Source organism: Sitophilus oryzae, unplaced genomic scaffold, assembly GCF_002938485.1.
Source record: "Sitophilus oryzae breed Bouriz unplaced genomic scaffold, Soryzae_2.0 scaffold_347_pilon_pilon, whole genome shotgun sequence".
In the NCBI taxonomy this organism is placed as follows: domain Eukaryota; kingdom Metazoa; phylum Arthropoda; class Insecta; order Coleoptera; family Curculionidae; genus Sitophilus; species Sitophilus oryzae.
In genome coordinates, this window is record NW_022146915.1 from 240,619 (window position 1) to 259,206 (window position 18,588).

At 35.8% G+C, this 18,588-nt stretch overlaps 1 protein-coding gene across 4 annotated transcripts in view; it reads left to right on the forward strand.

Annotated features, from left to right (window-relative positions):
- LOC115884730 overlaps positions 1-18,588 on the forward strand; it is a 153,392-nt gene that overhangs the window by 65,756 nt on the left and 69,048 nt on the right. For 3 of the 4 annotated variants that reach the window (XM_030903379.1, XM_030903380.1, XM_030903381.1), the window contains exons 1-3: positions 9,714-9,854; positions 11,698-11,885; positions 16,251-16,363. In XM_030903379.1, coding sequence (XP_030759239.1) covers positions 9,760-9,854; positions 11,698-11,885; positions 16,251-16,363 — 396 coding nt within the window. In that variant the 5' untranslated portion in view covers positions 9,714-9,759. Of the gene's footprint in view, positions 1-9,274; positions 9,431-9,567; positions 9,628-9,710; positions 9,855-11,697; positions 11,886-16,250; positions 16,364-18,588 lie in introns of those variants that run through there. The other variant, XM_030903382.1, reaches the window with a different exon arrangement.

The window sequence follows — 18,588 nt, forward strand, 5'->3', positions numbered from 1 at the left end:
AGAGAAACAAATAAAAAGAGACTGGCAAATTAAATGGCAAAGAGAGGGACAACGTTCCCGTAGCGCAACTCAGAACGCAAAATTTCGTTCTATTTATGTTGATCTGCGCATTGCGTCTATTGGGCCCACTATCTTATTCTAATATAAACAAGAGAGAAAGAAAAAGCAGCCATATAAAACGTAATTTCTAAATAGAAATTAGGCCTTTCGTTTTCGTCATCATGACAACCAAGATGACAACATCATGACAATTCGTCATGCATAGATCAAAGAAAATAATCTTCTTGTTCGTCATGTTTGTTAATTTTTCTTTTCGTGATTTACCTTTTTTTCTAAACTCTCCATTTTATTGACTTATGGATATGGAACAAATTCCTATGTTAAAGACACCCGGTAAAATAAAAGTAAGTAGTTAAATTTATCATCTTATTAAGAAAAAAGTAGAAGTAGTAGTGTCAAAAATATTTCGAACCTCTCATAACATAACAAATTAATACAATTAATTTTTTTCATTTTTTGGGTAGGTAGTTTATAGCTGGTTTATAGTAACCATAAACTTTATTAATATACCTATTTTATTTTTGTTTTAGGATTAAAACTGGACTTGAAAATGGTTCAGGATCGTGATTCTCGTAAAGTCTTATTTGCTTGGATATTCACTTTGTTATTGCAATTAGGCAGTTTTTTCGAAATTGAGATTTTTAATGCCCTTTAAAACAATTGGCCGATCGTTTCCTGCAGTAGTCAGTTCTTCTGCATTTAAAATTGGTAGGTGGGTGGAATAAACACTGTTATTTTTTGTTATTATATTATAAAAAGTTTATTTATTTTTTGTATAAATAAATATGTTTATAAAACATTTTTTTGTAAACCTTGAAACAAATGAGATAATGGACTTTACTCTATCGTTGACTCACCCTGTATATAGTCAAAACACGATGTAAACTTCCTAAAATAGAATACAGTAGTACAATGTAATAAATATGAATTATTCCAAGAGATTTACCTTAACCTATAATATTACACGAACTCCCCTAAGTTAGAAGGAAGTTTAAAACAATATTTATTCAAAACTACAACTGGTAGATTGTTCTCGACAATCGAACAGAGCACGGTATAGGCGAGACTTAAGTAAATATTTTTATAAAACCCATATTCTCCCTTTTCATTTCGAAGTTTAGAACTGTTGAGAGGGATGAGTTTTGCCCTAGTCGGAACCAAAACATACGTTTTAATTCTATGAAATAACATAAAGATATAACATAATTGGTTGAAGGAGAATTATAACTATAGAACAAGTCTGAATACCTTATACAAAATATAATTTTGCAACTATACCGATTCTATACATACCTGACAACTTAATAAAAATAATTTTTAATGATATTTAAATAACAGTTAAATTTACTCGGGAAAAGTATGGGCTACAGAAAGAAAAATTTACAAAATATAAGTTATTTTTACAGTGAAACTCCTGTACGCGCCATGGGAGTAAAAATTGAAGGCCGTGACAAACGAAAAGCGAGAGGAAAAGTGGCAACGGAAGAAAATGTGGGTCGATTTCGGCATAGTTGTGGGCGGGCTACTAAGAGTGGGTACCAGGTGGGACCCTCCACTGCGGCCGCGAGGGCCTATTGTGGCTCAATTTCTACAAGGTCTTTAATAGAAAAAGAGCATTAAAGTTCACTCTCAAGACCCAGCCTTTTAACATAGGCCGTTATGTCCGAGGGTGATATGTCTCCTAGGTCTGATAGGTCTAGCGTGGGTTTGCCAAACACCTCAGACCTGGTCCTGCCTCCAGCGGGGCAGGTACACATAACGTGCTTCATTCTTTCGTCATCTTCCATATAGAATCGGCATTCGGCGTCTTCCACCAATCCCATCCTCTGTAGGTGTGATCTCAGGCGGTAGTGAGCGTACGCGCTCCATTCCTACCAGCCTTCAAGAGTTCTTCTGTTCTACGTTTGGATGGCCCTGCTAGGATTTTCTTGGCATGTTCCATTCCGGGACTGTAATTCCAGTCACGAAACGTCGCACCCCTAAACCCCATTCACAGAGCCTGTCTCGTGCGAGATTTTTTGGCACGCTAAGTGTCAGTTCTGGAACCACGAACGGCCAGCCTGTACCAATTTTGGCGAAGGAATCAGAACGTTAATTTCCCTCTAGGCCGACATGTCCCGGTATCCATATTAGCGACATTTTGTTCCTATCTCCTAATATACTGAGTAGTTTCTTACAATGAAGAATCGTCATGCTCAAGTGCTTCCAGCGCGGCTTGTCTATCCGAAAATACGCTTATTGTTTTCCCGGTGTATTGCTGTTCTACCAGCAGCACACAGGTTTCAATAGTTTAGAGCTCAGCTTGGAAAGTTGTGGTGTGTTTTCCAACACTGTGGTAGATCTCAGCCTTTGGACTGCTGCAGTAAATTTCTGCGTCGCCAGATCCTTTATTGTTTTTGGATCCGTCCGTGTACCAACACATTTCCGCATGTAATAAACCGTTTCTCGGCTTATCCCATTCGTCCCTATTCGGAGACAGGACGTTGTAGGTGCGTGTCAAGAGTTGGACTGGTGGTGTGAGATCCGAGACCATTCCCAGAATCTCATCCGACTGTAGTTCGTCGACTAGTCGGTTATGTATGAACATGATTGTTCCTTGGCTTTCTCGTGCGGGCTACAGGATAACGCCCTCGACATTTCGAACCGATGCGGTGTCTCTAAATAGGCGAAAAAATCAGGATTTTTCTTAATTATGGGTCGATTGGAACCAAACTCGGCACGTGAATAGAGGTACACGAATGGAGTCCTCAGACGGATAGATGGACAAACAGACGAAAGTAAGACGAACTTTCACTTCAAATATGCTTACATAGCGCACACACAATTTTTTAATAAATTAATTATATTTTAATACATAATTCATATATTTGTCTTGATCATAATTTGAAAAAACTAATAATAAAAAAATCTTTCGCTGAAATATTTTAAAATATTACGGCGGGATTTAAAAGGTAAAAGTAAGCATTTAGCAAAGCTTGGAGACTCTAATGAGGTGCCAGCTCATTTAATCTAATGAAAAGCGGCATTACAAAGCATACGTGTTCATATCTCGCCGAGATGATTTTGAAAGTGAAAAAAAAAGGAAATATTAAAACTAGGGCTTTGAGCAAAGTTAATTTAAACTAGTTTTTTCGTTTTTTTTTAAGAAAAATAATTTTATAGGTACGTATTAAACTTTCTTTTGGTGAAATTAATTGGCAATTTTGTGGTTTTAGGGTATCATTTGATTCTGGTTTTATATTATTAGTATTCTGAAAACTCGAAGAATATTTCAATAAAAATACAGATTTTTCCCTTAAATGAATTCATTTTATTTAATTATTAATGTTTTGTTAAGAAATCTGTTAACAAAAATGTAAATATTTGTATCTCTAGCTCCAGTAATACTCAGTTAAATAAAACTAAATAATAAAAAGATAAGTTTGAAGTTTGTTCAGAACGTGGTTAATTATGCTCTAAAGTTCGAGAATTTAGCGCAGTGGAAGAACACAAAATAGTTTAGTTTGTTTCCTTCAACTTTGAATATTTTTATATATCAGTTTTAGCTTTTTCCAGAAAATACAGCAACAGCATTATTAAATAATTATAATGGTTTTATAAAAACAAAAAGTAAAAGTAAGTCTCAAAATGAATTTAGCAAAAACTAAAGTAATGTGAAAATATTTGGATACACAGCTCGGGATCTCTACTACCAGAAATCAACAGAAGAATTAAGTTAGCATGGAGTACTTATGCAAGACATTAATCATATTCAAATATAGAATGCCACTTTATCTCAAGAAGAAAACATTCGTCCCATGTATACTCCCAGTCATGACCTATGCATGCAAAACCTGGACACTTAAAACCAACATCATAAAGAAAGTGCAGGTCGCACGATGCTCAATGGAACGAAATATGCTGGGAATAATCAAGAAAACCCGTAAAGGAATAGAGTGGATATGACAAAAGACCCTGGTAATAGATGTCATCAACATAATCCAATCCCTCAAGTGGCAATGGGCAGGACAGCTGGAAAGAAGGACGGACAGCAGATGGACCACAAAAATTACAGCATAGTACCCACGAGGAATTAAGAGATCTATAAGAAGACCAAACTTCAAATGGGATTATGATGATATTAGGATATTGATATTAGGATATTAGCAGGGATAACTTAGTTGGCCCGAATAGCCAACATAGACAATTGACCCAACTACAAAGAGAGTATCAAAATACATGTAAGAAAGGCTACACCATAATTGGAAATGGTTGAATAAGCTGAAAATGATGATGATAAATGGTTTTATGTTGATATTATCTATTCGATGATTATTATAGTGATTTTTTTTCACTATAGGGGACCGGAAACACTGCGACCTGTGAGGCCTATTGTGTTTGTCCCCTTTCTATAACTGCACCCATTCTCCTATCCTTGTGCCCTGCACTAACTTATGCAGGTCCTTGATAGGATGGAAGCATAGTTCCTCCGGTTCTAGCCTAGCTTTCCCAAATAAAAAGTGTCGCTTGCGATCCAGAGCCTCGCAGTGACATATTATGTGCTCCGCTGTTTCAGGATCTTTAGCGCAAAGTCTGCAGCAAAGACTTCCTTGATACAGATTGAGCTTGTTCAGGTAACACTTGACAGCCATATGTCCTGTCAAGAGGACTGTTGTAATCCGCAATTTATTCCTGCTAAGCATTAGCAGTTCTTTTGCGGTTTTGGAGCTAGGTCCTTGGATAAAAGCCTTGCTGTGCCTGTGCCCGTGTCGGTTTCTCCAGTGGACATTCTGCTTTTTCCTGATCCAGAGTTTTAGTGCACTACGGGCCATACATTTGGGTATTCCCAGTACTGGCTCTGGACCAAGATAAGATGCCGATGATCCTTGCCTAGCTAGCTCATCGGCTTTTTCGTTGCCTTGGATGCCGCTGTGGCCCGGCACCTAGAATAATTTAATTCTGTTCCGTCGAGCCATAGCTTCCAGTTCACCTAGGCATTCCCAGACGAGTCTCGACGATACCTTTGGGCTCATAAGCGCCCCAAGTGCCGCCTGTCTGTTTGAGCATATATTGATGAGCTTATCTGAATAAGCTCTTCTATTGTTTTCTTTCGCACATCGTAGAATGGCGAAGATTTCTGTCTGGAATACGGTTGAGTCTTTACCCAAGGAAAACGATAAACTTACCCTTGGTCTTTCCCGAAATACTCCAGCTCCTGTTCCTTCAGCGGTCTTTGACCCGTCTGTATACCAGGTTAGTCCATCCTGAAGGAATGTTATATCTGTCCACATTCCTCGATCCATTTTGTTCACCTCGAATGGTTTGTGATAGTGATAAAGAGGGGTCATTTGGTCCGATCTTATTTGGAGTAGAGGTCCCCCGATAGGATATCCCATCTTTGAGTGTCCTGTTTCTGTCCTATTTTCCAGAGACAAGACACTTTGTTGTCGATAGAGTCTCATTTTTGCCTCCGCCTGGATCACTATGTGAAGAGGCGGAAGGTCCAGAAGCGCCTCTATTGATGCAGTGGACGTTGCAAGCAAGTCTTTGCACCTTGCTGAGGCTGAGCATTGTTGTTTGTTGCATTACCTTAGGCCACCACTCCCTTACTGTTGTGTTAAACTTACCTCTGACTAACACGACCAAATCGTCTGCATATCCCAGAGTGTTGAAACCAGCCCTGTTGAGACTATTAAGCAGTCCGTCCATAACGAGATTCCATAGCAGAGGGGAGAGAACTCCCCCCTGCGGGCATCCTTCCGCCACCCGGACCGCAACAGTCTCATTTAGTAGGGTGGTATATGCAACTCGACTTTTGAGCATGCAGTCTATCCACCTGCAGCAGGTCTCCTCTAGTCCGAGGTTCCTTGTAGCTCATGTCAGTGACTGAAATGAGATGTTATCAAACGCCCCTTCTATGTCGAGGAATGCTCCTAAAAGCACTTCTCTTGTTTCGAACGTCGACTTCACTTTGCTTACTAGCTGATAGAGTGCCGATTCGGTTGATCGTCCTGCTGTATAGGCATGCTGGTAAAATGGTCTTTTCCCCATTATTTCATCCCTAACATACCTGTCCATTAGTTTCTCAAGAGCCTTTAGTACGAACGACATAAGAATGATGGGCCTAAAAGCCTTTGTCATAGACTAATCCAGACGCCCATTCTTGGGTATAAAAGTTACCCTGGTCAGCCTCCAAATTCTCGGTATATATACTAAGGCCAGACTAGCTCTTAGTAGTGTACAAAGTTTGTTCGTCAGTAGGTCTGGTCCTTTCTGGAGCATTATTGGACAAATACCGTCCGGTCCCGGTGATTTGTATGGCTCAAATGAGCTTATAGCCCATTTTATCTTTGATTGGTCAATCACCCTTTTTGAAACCTGCCAGTGTTCTCTTGAGGCTCTTCTTGTGAAGTTCTCAAGTCCACTACTCTTCCAGGTTTCTGGGGATTGCTCCAAGGTTGTTGATCTGGTAAAGTGTACCCGAAAGAGTTCGGTCAGTGTTTCTTTCATTTGTCTTTGAAAAAGCCTGGAGTATTTCATCAGAAAGGGACTAGTAAAAAATAAAAACACAAAAAATATGAAATAAACAAAAATGAACACTGAATAACAAACAAAAATACTATAAGTACATGAATACCCAATTTGATTTTTATGTAAATTAGCAAAACCAGACTCATCAATACCATTCATATGTCCAGAACCCTTCTTTTGCTTAAACTGATACGATTGAAGGACGCAACCATGCTAGATTTTAGATGCTAGATTTTGACAAAAAAAAATTGGAAGAAATGGCAAAAAACTTTTTTTTCAAACTTTTTTCCTATTTTTATTTTCTTATGATTAGCTAATTTATTAGTGCTGCGTGCTACGCAAATCGAGATAGTTTTAAAATTTATTCTAGTCCGATCATCAATTTTATTCGCTAAATACAGACTTATTACCGCTTTAGGCGAAACATTCCTTTTATTACCCCGAAACTTCCCTTGACTTTGGGAAACTTTATTTCCTTTTAGTTTCCTCAAATCTAAAACGTGAGAACTGCCGCACGTGCAGACGGGACCAGCTTGCCTTACACCATTTTCAAACTTATCCTAGGTTTCTTCAGCTTTTTTGTTAGCCTTAAGGGTTGAAACATTTGTAGAGGCATATAATATGTGATATTTATTAGCAAAGTTCATTTTGCTTGCTTTTTTAGTATTAAGTTCAAATAGTTATTTTTTATACAAGACGATAAAATGGTATTTTACGACCGAAAAGACTAATGAACAGTGCTTTCCATAAAATCAATAAAATGAGAATTATACGAAATAATGTACATATACTGATTTCTTTCGAAAATCGACAACTATGAAACTGTGATCCCTTCCCCGACACGAACGGTACATTGTAAAACAGTAAATTGTAAAGACTAACAATCCCTATAACATAGGATACAACATTTTAATGAACAGTGCTTTCCATAAAATTAACAAAATGAAAAATATACGAAATAATGTACATGTACTGATTTCTTTCGAAAATCGACAACTATGAATCTATGAACCCTTCCCCGACACGAACGGTACATTGTGAGACAGGAAATTGTAGAGACAAACAAGCCCTATAACATAGGATACAACATTTTAATGAACAGTACTTTCATTACTTTTTTTTATAAAATGAAAAATATACGAAATAATATACATGTACTGATTTCTTTCGAAAATCGACAACTATGAAACTATGAACCCTTCCCGGACACCATTGTGAGAATTAATTTCGGGAGATGATAATGCAATTTTATCGTCGTGTATAAAACAATATTTTTTTCCATAGCGAGTTACGTTTTAAAAAATATTCAGAAATTATTATTTCAAGGAATTTATTACTAGTAGAAAAATTATTGTGCTGGATTAGCGTTGGTTTCTATGTAATGTGACAAATAAATAAGCTGTCTCTTTAGTTGTCAGTTTTGAGTCAATATTTTTTAATTCTCTTTCGTGTCGATTGTTGATTGAATTGGAGCCATAAATGGCTCAAAACGAAATAAGTAAATTACCAACAGATATTCAGGCTGAGGCGACAAACGCCATATCCAAACTACTTCCATTTAAATCCCGAATAACTTATGAAAAGGAATACAAACATTTTCAAAAATGGAAGCAATTAAAAAACGTGCGAGAAGAAATAAAGTTTTTAACCTATCTTCGCTGTTAGTATCATTTAATCTACCCGTGCGGTTAAAGTACTATTTTATCTACATGTTTGATAGACATAAGGCAATTTTAACAGTTGCTATGGAAAAAATATATTTTTTATTATCAAGCTATGTGATTTACCAGGTGTTTTTCAAAAGTGGGCTCATCTTTATAACTTTTTTTTCAATCAAAATACGACATTTGGTATGTTAGTTTAGACAATGTAAAACAATATAACATAAATCAAGATTGATTGTTTCGGTCATTTCCTGTTTCGTCGGAAATGACTACAACTTTGGATTTTTATATGGTATCCACAGTATTTTTTTCACTTTATTCGATAGAAAATGACATTCTGAATAGAACAATATGTTATATGTCAACTTTTGACATTTTTGCGTGAGAAAATAGTATTTTAAATTTCAGTTTAGAGTGCCATAACAATAATTTGGTTTGAAATGCCAACTATGTGGTACCAAATAATTCATAAAAAATGTTTTTACCAAATATGCTCAACCAGCCTCGTTTCATTTGAAAAAATTCAGTTATGATTAAAAATACGATTTGGGCATCTTTTAACAGACCATAAGAAGCCACGAAAAACATTAGAGGATCAAATTTATTTTTTCAAGGCCCCTTGATTTAGAAGCAATGGTTTTAACACAGCCATAACCCTCTAGATTGATCTTTAAAATACGATTTTTTTAAGCAAAAATGTCAAAAGTTGACATGTGAGATATGTGATTCTATTTCAGAGTTTTTATTTTCTATCGAATAAAGTAAAAAAATCCGATGGTTCCATTTAAAAGTCAAAAGTTGTAGTCATTTCCGGTGAAACCGGAAGTGACCGAAAACAATTGAATACGTCAATCAATCCTAATTTATGTCAAATACTAACATACCAAATCTCGTTTTTTTATCTGAAAAAATAAAAAAGTCATAGGGTGAGACACAGCAGGTATTCAGGTATATAAGCTGAGATATATTAAGAAATCCCTAAAATTCAGTATAATCATTAAGTTTTAAGTGTTTATAAACAGGTATTTATTTTTTTTCAGTTGTATATCGTCGCATCACAGTTCACCCTGTTCAACAAGAAGTGCTTCCTCGTTACTCACCGCCTGCGTCAAGCAAAAAGTCTCTTCGGATGAAAACTTGTACGAACTGTACAAGCGACATCCTTCAGAATATGCACCGTTTCCCAAGCGCCAAAGGTAAGCAACAGAGAACAAATAATATTAGTAGTGACTTGCAAATTGTGAACCCTGTATAATTGTGTAATATAACTACTTACCTAGAAAGTCTATTTTTTATTGTAAGATTGGTCTTTGTCTCCACTTTTTATTTTTAGGTATCCATGGATGCCGCTCACTCCAGAAATCTACCGACATGACATCGACTTGAAGAGTTCGTATTTTCGTCGGAAGCCCCAAATTGATCCGAGCCGATACACCTGGATGCCTTCGGATGACGAGTCGATATCGACTTGAAGAGTTCGTATTTTCGTCGGAAGCCCCAAATTGATCCGAGCCGATACACCTGGATGCCTTCGGATGACGAGTCGATCAGAATGGAGAAACCAAAATCAATACTGGACAGTAGAAACCAGATGCCATCCATGCAACCGAATCAAGCAGGGTGAGTATTACTACAGCAGCTCTCAACACCAATATCTAGCTTGGTAACTAGCTTTAGCTCCTAGCTTTAACCCGAAAATCTACCTTCACGACTGATGAGGTATTTTGGTGTTTTCTCATTCCCTACAGAAACTGCATTCCCCGTTGTTTTAGAGCTAGCTTCAATCTTTTAAGAACTTTTTTTAAGAACAAAGAAAGTGCATCAGATTGCGGAAATTACCGGGGAATTTCACTATTGGCTATCGGAGGAAAAATTCTTACAAAAATTATGTAAAATCGCCTTCACCCACATATAGAAAAAATCCTTTCAGATTCGCAAACGGGTTTTCGCACTAACTGTGGCACCGTCGATTCCATATTTTCCATCCACCAACTACAGGAAAAAGTAAAAGAGCAGCAGTCTAAACTTTATGTTGCATTCATCGATTTAACAAAAGCCTTCGACTCTGTAAACAGAGATGCACTTTGGGCAATTATGAAAAAGTTCGGAGTACCCAACAAATTTCTTACAGTGTGTAAAAGCCTTCATAACAACAACCAGTCAAGAGTGTCACATCATGGATCACTGAGCGATCCCTTCCTGACTAATACAGGAGTTAGGCAGGGATGTGTCTTAGAGCCTCTCCTATTCAACATATTCATGGCAGCGCTCTCCATTAAAGTGGACAGCAAACTGCAGGAGAGAGGATTAGGCATTAGATACAGATATGACGGCGGTCTCTTCAACATAAAAAGACTGAGGGCAAAAACACGTACAAAATTCATCACAGAACTTCAATACGCTGATGACTGCGCTCTAGTTGCAAACAAGTTACAACAATTACAAGAAATGTTGTAACACATATACCTGGGCATACGAGGCTTTGGGCCTTAAGCTAAACATCGACTAAACCAAAATCATGTGCATTCCCCCGGAAGATCATAACAATGCTGTAAAAATCGGAGAGGAACTATTTGAATATGTAGCGGAATTTAATTACCTAGGCAGTTTGATTTCGGAAAAGGCAAATATCGACTCTGAAATTCAGCGCCGTATTAGCAGCGTCTCAAGAGCATTCTGGAAATTAAAAGACAGGGTTTTCTACAATCATGACTTGAGTACAAAAACCGCACACCAAAATCTCTGCTTTACGGTGAGCTTGTAGACGATAAGAGGAGGCCGGGTGGACAACTCAAAAGGTACAAGGACATTTTCCACGAAAACTTAAAGGGGATTAACATGCAGAATCATTGGGAAGAAGCAGTTCACAATAGAACTCAATGGAGATGAATTGTAAACTCAGTTAACAGCGACTTTTCAGTCACAGAAAAGCTCATGAAAGAAAACGCCTTGCGTGACCATCTTTTGATGCGTGTCGAATACCCGTCAGCGAGTAATGGCAGTATGTATGTAGCTTCAATTTATTGAGGTGCTCATTGAGGAGACAGTGTCCCGTTAAAGACTCCGTGACAATCCGAAGATTGTTCTTAATTAAATCAAGGGAAATCTTTGATTTTTCTCGGTCGTAAATTCTGAGAAATGTTTTCAGTGTCATAGACCGTTTGAGGATTCTCGTTCCAGGTTACGGATGGAGTCTTCCAAGTTCTTGAGTTCCGATTTGAGTTGATTTCCACTCGGAAAGCAGAACGGTTCTAGTCCAGTTAGTTTGCTTAGTAGATTAGAGTCTTCTATCCCTTGGTGGTCTGGCATCCAGATACCCCCGCACTACGATAGACAAATTCCTTTCTCAGAATCACATAATTCACAAAATGACTTCACCAAGATTCTGATTGAGAATAGTTTAAACTTTTTAACATATTTCTAGTGTCTTAAATTTTATATTCATGTCATGATTTTTATTTAGAAAGAAGCATGTTAGTTTTGCCCGGTCCCATACCCTCACGTCATTTGATGACGCAATGTCATCATTAACGTCATCATCGAGTCATCTGAATCGAATCACAAGAAGTCAGGAAAGGTTGCTGGAAGTGAAGATAGCGGAAGACGCTATAACCAAACAACCAGAGTTGTCAGAAAACGTAGTTATTTTAGGTAAGTAGGAATGTATAGTAAATGTACCATAGAAATATACCATACGATCGAAAAAAAACGGCGTCAAAGATGGCTAGGTATGACAACACTGCAACCTAACCTAACAAAACCGGATCTTTGTACCTCTACTCATAAACAAGAAATTCAGTAAAATAGACGAAAATCACCCTGTACAGTATTGTTTTAATATCTTACTGAAATTGACGTATCGTGTTATATCCAGTACAGAAAAACATTATTTTAAATTAATTTTTCAAATCGAAAAAAAAACAGAAACGTTTTAAAAAGACAAATTACGTTTTGATCAGTTTTTAGATCTCACAGGTAATTTATTCATTCCAATTTAAAAACAACAATTTTTCCATATTCGAATCGGGAACTGGGAAAATTCTAAAACGTATTGGTTGTTGTTGTAGATAAATTTTTCATTAAAGCCATTTTAATCTGCCACTCAAAAGCAGGCAGAGCGAAAAAAGGGCATTTTTGCGGATAAATAAAACCCAATTAAGGATAATCGATAGCGTCAAAACCCTGTTTAATTCTATTTGGGTTTATTTTCGACACAAGTAATCTGAATATCGTCCCTCCATGTTACGGTTAAAGTATTGCCGTCAGAAATAATTCAGATTCTTTACATTGAAAAAACAAACTGGAGATGTAGAATGTATAAGAAGAGGTTTAATCACTGCGACCTTACAGATCTATTGTGTCTTCCTCTTTTGATTTATACCTCATGATACAGTCTGAAGTCTTTGACAAAAGCCAATACTGAGACGGTTTTACAGAGGTTAGTTCTCCATCTCCGACATTGTCGTACCAAAGTATTTTAAACGTAAACCTATTTTCCCCACAGAATCTGCATTCGCCGTTGTTTCTTAGCTTCAATCTACCGAGGTGAACATTGAGGACACAGTGTTTTGTTAAAAACCCTGTGACAATCCAATATTGTTTTTACTTAAATCAAGAAAAATCTTTGATTTTTCTCGGTCGTAAATTCTGAGAAATTTCTTCGACGGTCTTAAACCGTTGGGGGATTCCCATTTCATGTTACGGATAGAGTCTTCAAAGTTCTTAAGTACCACTCTAAGTTGCCCAAGCAGCATTTGGACGTCGGGACAACGTTGTGTCACGCGACCAAACGTCGGGGCGCAACGTCGGCACAACCTCGTGCCAACCCTAGTCTGCACTAGTTTGGAGAATAATTTTTGGGTCGAAACGACGTTGGATACCGACGTTGGCTAGAAGCCTAATTTAGTACAAACTGCAACGTTGTTTAAAATCCTAATTTACAGAAATACAAAACTAATTGGCGTCTAAGTCGCGTTTTATCCTAAATTGGGATAATTATAGTAAAAATATTATTTTTATGATTTAGTTAGAGACATAAGTCAGATGGCAGTCAAGGAAAACAAAACAAAGGTATTTAAGTGTGGAGGATGTTTGAAGATAATAATTATTGAAACACTTTAACCGACTCTGTAACTCGTTACCCAAGGCAAAAAAGTTAAACGCAAACAACTTTATTGATAAATGTATTGTTTCTACTTTGAAAAATACTAATGGGCCTTAAAATTAAAGAAGTTTCAAATATTTTCTTGAATTTTTTTTAGTAAAATGAGAATAATTTATTCGCAGTCGAAAAAATTGCTTCCGCGTGTTTTTTAGAGTCAAATATTTCAAGTTAATGTATTCAAAAAGCAGGAATTGCTATTTTAGAAACGAAACATTTTCTTATTTAACAACATGGCGACTTTAACTTTGTTGTTTTGGAGATTAAGATGGAGTCGTTCGAGTAGTCGCATACTGGACTAATAAAGTCGCAGTTCGGCCTTAACAGGTAGTATACTAGTCGCAAGATTGCCTAATTTAGTCATCCTAGACTCTAGCTTGTGCCGCCCTCTATAATCTAAATAAACCAGAGAGTGGATAAACCATAGAATAACTAACTGAAAGAAATGAAAACTCCTATGTTAAAGCCTGGAAACACGCGCTCGACGCGATCCAAGCGGGCTACTGGCAGAACTAAAAGTTCGCGCCATATTTTTAAATAGACCTTTACTGCCAGTTCATAAGTTTTTTACTTATATTTGGTAATTTCAATCTAGATTATGAATTTATTTGTAACAAAACATTTTACAAAATAAAAGTAATGTATTTTGATACAAATAAATTAATAATCTAGGTTGAAATTATCCCTGAAATTAGAATAAAACACGAAAAATCTGTAACTTTATTATTTTATTATAACATTGTTAAAATTACATAATAACACATTCAACACTATACAAGTATATATAAAAGTTATCAGAATTTATACAATCAGTTATAAGTAATTATAAAAAAGGTTATAAATTATAAATAAATAATTCATTATATAAAAGACATATAGTTACCGTGAATATAATTTGGTATAACTTTAATCTCAACTTTAATGACCTATTCAAATAGAAACATCTTACAATTCACATTATATAATACACAAAGCCAAGGGACAAAATTGTTATTAAATCTATTCTCGATGACTCGAAGCATTTTTTTTTCAAATAAAACAGGACATATAGGGCTTATAAATAATACAAGGGTATAGAAAATATATAAATAAGTAAATACAAATATATTTTCAACCTAATGATTAATGATTATACTCGTTTAAATAAATAAATGATCTTTTTAAAATTACTTGTTTGTCTTTGCAAATTTGTATATTTAATATTTATCTAAAAGCGTACACTTACATAAATTACTGCACAACCTTTAAAATTAAGCTTTTAATATGTTATACAAATTCTTGATTCGAATAAATACACTTAAATAAAACTTTAAAATTAATGATCTTCCAAATTTCTGAGACAGCCATTTTGTTGAAAGAATTTGTTTTGATTATGAGAAATTTCATAAAAATTATCACAGGGATTAATTAATCTTATATATGAAACTACTTGGCTTTTAAATTTCACAATCCTATCGTCCAAAATACTCTAAATTCGCAAAAATCCGTAAATATTCCCATAAAAACAAATCACAATTCACTTCCACTTCACAGAAACTGACAGACATTGCCAGATATGGAATGACGTTTATTTTTCAATTTATTTTACTGATCTAACTGATCCGGGTCACTTAGAAATTAAATTTTTATTAAATTATTTAATTATAATTGTTTCTGGCGAAAGCAACTTCATATCAATGTTTATTCATAGGGTAACAAAGCACATCGCTGTAAAATTATCAACATTTTATATAAATATTTATATTTTTCAACTACTCCAACTACTCCAATTACTCCACAGAGAATCAAACGAATTGTTAATTAAACTATACTCTGTGGATGACTTGATAAAATCATGATGAAATTAAAGTCCCTAGATGAATATCTAGGGACTTTAGATGAAATTTCTACGCAGCGCCATCTATCCCTCTACTGGCAGAAACTCCGCCGTGTTTCCAAAATTCAAATGGCAGTTTCATCCGCCTGGGATAAACTATCGGTAATATATGTCGATGTATATTTAAATTTAGTTTTAGATGTACCTTTCTTATGTCCCATTTTAATTAAGTTTTTTTTTATAAAAACAAAAACAGCACTGAACTGTCTGACTGAACAGAACAATGAAGTGAAAATTTAAGATTTAAGGTTATGGTTCAATACAGTTGCAAAAAGGTAGTGACTCGACGTCCTACCAACGTAAGAATAAGGAAATCTAAACAACGTTGGAATTAGTAAAACAGACGACGTTTGCATAACGTTGGAATAGGTCCTGAAACTGACGTCGGAAAACTCTATATTGTCCAACGTTGTAACTACGTTGTCCGAATCACCTAAAGATCACTTTAGCAAAAAAGGTTACAAGACTACGTTTATTTATGATGTTTTAAATAAATGATTTCAAAAAAAAAAATATTTCCAGAAATATTTCGTAAAACATTTCGGGGATAGTGTAGAGGCTTAAGATATGTTGTACGCATTTTTCGGTGGCATTGGTTGTAAATTTCGGCCTGAATGATGCTGGTGTAGGTGTCCGTTAGTTCGGAGTATTTAGTTTTCGAGTCAAATACTCCTATGCCTGGTCCTGCTTTGTTTTTGGAAGCATCTGTTAGCATAGGCCATGTTGGCAGCACTTTATTTACTTTTCAGTGTAAAGAGTATTTAGTTAATGTCATCTTAACTTGTTATACAGTGTGTGTTTTTAATTAAAGCTTCTAATCATGTAATCTAAAATGTAAAGTATGATTGCACTAATATCATAAAATGATATTTTTTCAAATAATAAAGTGAATATTTAAGCTTAAAGTTTTTTCCTTTTGTTAAAAGTGAAAATCAAAACTGGCCACTAGTAATTCAAGTTCCTTTTTTTTTTCTTTCAGATAAAATCAAGAGGGCTCCCATGAAAACCCAGGCAACGCAGACAGACGTAGGGCTAGGCAGGAAACCAATTACCCCCGGGAACCTTCATCTAAGTCCTAGAACTATCCAGAAAGTAAGTTTAAGTTTTACCGTATTACTTTGCAATGAACCGACAATTAATGATTATGATGGCACATATTGGGCCAAAACTAAGTGCATCATGAGTTATGGTTTGAAATTCCTTTTTAAATTATTAAAGTTTCCTGTTTAAAAGTAGTAGATAATGTTTTATATAAGTTGTGTGGAACTTTCATTGTTTTTATTTATTTACACGACTATTACTAATTCAAATACGAGTTTAAAAATAATAAATTTAATAATGGTATCTCCGAAACAAAACGTCAAACTAAATATCTAATTTCTTGAAAAAAATTCTATATTTTTACCACTGGAAAAGAAATCTACAAAATAAAGGTTGTTATCGTAAACACCATTAATTTGAATCTCAGTTGTCGGTGGCTTTTTCACTAGTAACCAAATTTGTCTTACCGACAAAAAGCGCTTAAATTTTCAGTATAGGCTTGGTGCATTTCAGTTGATTTCAAAAAATTCCGACCGCAGCGCTCTCTACGGCAGAAATCAGAAATTTTCGCTATATATTTCAGGCCGCGCCCCGCCGTTCCGGTTACAGTTCATATTATTCCTATCGAAAAATTTTGTTAAAGCTGAAATAGCTCAAGTTATGCCCCCACTAGCAAAACCGGTGTAACAGATTATTTCCTTTATACCGTATGATCGAAAAAAAACGGCGTCCAGTTGGCTTGGAAATGACGATCGATGACATTTCCCATATAATTTCACATATAAAATGACAGCGATCTTCATTTCATAGCCATCGCTGACGCCGTTTTTAGTCGATCATACGGTATTATTATTTATATTATTAACAGATTATGTCCTATGTCCTTTACGTTCAAGTCGATGTTTTCGGTTGTTAGTTTCGGGAGAGGATCTTTTTAACAGGAAGTAATAAAACAAACATCTTTCAAACGTGATTGATATTTTTAAATTCCCAAACTTATAGAAGGACAAAGCAAATAAACTGTAGAACTTAGAAGTAAACAGAAAAATTGTAAAGATAGACCTTAGATAAAAACGCTGGGACGTTGTAAAACCAATAACCACCCTTAATAACATGTTTAACTATCGCCGGATATTTGTAAAGGATCTGTGAACTTTAGAAAAGCACGTACCTAGATGTAAATGGCGCCAAACGAGAATTAAATACGTAAAATGGTCATAGTACTGCCATCTAACAACGGGAGGTCGAACCAACTTGATTTGGAGGGCGGTGTCAAGCTGACCAATGAAACAAAGAACAGTACCTTTAGGGATGATCCTATTGGCTAAATACCGAATGCACCACCCTTCAACTCTGTAATGTTGGAACCTCGGGGCTGTTTTTAGGTAGAAAATTTAGTTCGGTTTGAGTTTCTAAAAGAGACGGTTCTCCCTCGGGTTCGCGAAACTCGGTAAAGTTCACGATGTGACCCCCTGTAGTTTTTAAGTCTGGTGTCTGCTAATAGTTGTTGTTTTTAAGTCCTTTTATCAAATATTCTTAATTTCTGTTTTATTATCCTTCTTTGAAATTATTTTAATGTGTCGCATTAATAGCAGACACCAGAAAATTTTCTTGTATTTTTCCATCTCTTTTCTATTTTTAGTAGTAACAAGTAACTTCGATCATATATATATTTTTGTTGTTCTTTAATTTTTTGATATTAAATTTAAATGTTTTCCTACAAACTCGGCTGTTTTATTTCTATGGTAAAAAAATAACAAAGTGTTCAAAAAGTCCATATAAGTAAGATCATTATGAACGAGCAGAATATCTCCAGAGCAGTTCAGAAAAGACTCGAGAAAGGGGCTACAGATTTACACACAGAGGTTATCCAAGTTTGCCTTCCGCTCAATTTAATTGTTTTTTTATAATTATAAAATAGTCACGCTGCCCATAGACAAGTGATTAATCCGAAAAGATTTGTCACACCGGTGCGTAAAATTATTGTATTGTATTTGACTAAGAGTGGGTCCCATAGGGGACCCTCCACTGAGGCCACGAGGGCCTATTGTGGCTCACTTTCTACAAGCTCTAATTTACAAGAGCGTCAAAGTTCATTCTCAAGACCCAGCCTCTTAATATAAGCCGTTATGTCTGAGGGCGATATGTCTCCTAGGTCTGATAGGTCTAGCATGGGTTTGTCAAATATCTCAAACCTGGTCCTGCTCCCAGCGGGGCAGGTACACATAACGTGCTTCATTGTTTCATCATCTTCCATACAGAGTCGGCATTCGGCG